General features: G+C 41.6%; 1 protein-coding gene across 1 annotated transcript; it reads right to left on the reverse strand.

Moving 5' to 3' along the window:
• Window positions 1–423: 423 nt before the first annotated feature.
• Window positions 424–1,713, reverse strand: KQ657_003924 (uncharacterized protein; the record flags this gene model as incomplete). Its single annotated transcript, XM_043194618.1, has 4 exons — window positions 424–432; window positions 461–633; window positions 814–1,652; window positions 1,705–1,713. Coding segments are annotated over 4 exons (1,030 nt in total), but the record flags the coding sequence as incomplete, so codon positions are not given.
• Window positions 1,714–1,937: the final 224 nt, after the last annotated feature.

Raw genomic sequence — 1,937 nt, forward strand, 5'->3', positions numbered from 1 at the left:
CTGAGCTAGATTCAGAAGCTGAGCTAGATTCAGATGCTGAGCTAGATTCGGATGCTGAGCTAGATTCGGATGCTGAGCTAGATTCGGATGCTGAGCTAGATTCGGATGCTGAGCTAGATTCGGATGCTGAGCTAGATTCGGATGCTGAGCTAGATTCAGATGCTGAGCTAGATTCAGATGCTGAGCTAGATTCAGATGCTGAGCTAGATTCAGATGCTGAGCTAGATTCAGATGCTGAGCTAGATTCAGATGATGATTCAGCTTCTGGAACTTCTGCGATAAATGTGAGTGTACCATCAACTGTGGTGGCAACAGTAGTGGTGTACGATCCAGTCCAAGACTGAGTTACACTTGGAATTGGTGTAGGTACAGCAACATAAGTTATTGGGTCACCATTAGCATCAGTTGTAGCAACAGTTGTTGTCAGTTCAACTGATGCATAGGAAGTCTGATATGGTACAACTGCAAGTACTGTAAGAGATCCATCAATAGTAGTAACCAACGTGGACGTGTCGGAACCAGTCCAATTTATAGTCAGTGAAGGTTCTGGCGTGGGAATACCAAATAATGTTTTAGTAACACCATTGTCAGTGGTGGTGAAAAGTTGGGAAGCACTACTAGCCCAATAAGTGACTGAATAAGTAACTGGTGTTAAACGAATAGGGGAAATAACACCATCAGTATGAGTTGTGAGAACCGTAGTTGTGAATGATCCTGTCCAGGGTGTTTGCAGCCATGGAAAACCCATTGTAGGAACGATCACAAAAGTCCCTTCAAAGGTAGTAAATGCCCCGTTTGTAAAAAAGACAGTACTACCTGTGGAAGTAATTGTTGTACCATATGAGGTACCAAGCAGAAGAGTGGAGTAGGTCGGAGAAGGCATCTCAACTATAATAGTGGCTGAACCATCTGCACCCACTGAAGTAGCTGTAGTTGTAGAACCAACAACATCTGAAAGAGTCGTTGTGGTGACAGTATAGGACAATGGGACATAAATGTCATAGTACAATGTACCTAAACGATCAACGGAAGATGAGGTAATTGTACTTTTAACTGCAGTATTAGAGTTTGTAATTGTAGTAGTGGTTTGACAAGAACCTTCAACTTCATTTGTGGGTAAGTACAAGTTTGGCAAGTTACTACTTGTTGCAGTGTTTGTGGTGAATACAGAATTACCAAACCATGTTCCACCTGGATTCTGATATCTAAATCCAAGAGACATTGGACCACCACCACCACCAAAAAGAAGTCTCATCGGATAGTATGTACCCGAAGTAAAGTCATATGTGACGGTACCAGGTGAATTCCAAACAACACTGAAATCAGGCAGGGCATCGACAGGAACAACTGTTTCTCTACAACATGGGAAAGCGTTTTCAGAACCAACAAACAAGTATACAAGATCATCACCGTCTAATTCAAAGGTGTAAGAACCAGTTTCATCAGCGAAGAAATACATTCTGAATTCCACTTGAGCAATATTCCACCAATAGAATGTTTGAAAGTATATTGACAATGCGGCAGCTCCACCTGTTGTAGATGGAATAAAAATAGAAGGCGGCAAAGTTTTGGTTGTACTGGGAGATGCCAACCAAGTCCATTGATTGGTATCAAGAGATTGTAAAGTGGCATAACCACTCTTAGCCGTTCCACTTATTGTGGTAGTTGTTATAGATGGGATGGGATAGACTGTCATCTTTATACCTGGCGTCACTGGTACAATAGGAACACATCCTAAATAAGCGGAGGCATGATCAAAGAGTGAGGAAAGCCAGATTAAACTAAGGGCCAACCACGGCGACCCAAGCTGCATCCTGGATGAGCTATGTCAAATTAACGAATGGGGTATCCTATTTCTCTACTCAACAGAGAAAAATCCTAAAAAATTATATGAACAAATAAGAATAAACTTAATGAAAACTAAAATGACTAGCTAA

Source organism: Scheffersomyces spartinae, assembly GCF_019049425.1.
Source record: "Scheffersomyces spartinae strain ARV_011 chromosome Unknown scaffold_41, whole genome shotgun sequence".
NCBI lineage: Eukaryota > Fungi > Ascomycota > Pichiomycetes > Serinales > Debaryomycetaceae > Lizanozyma > Lizanozyma spartinae.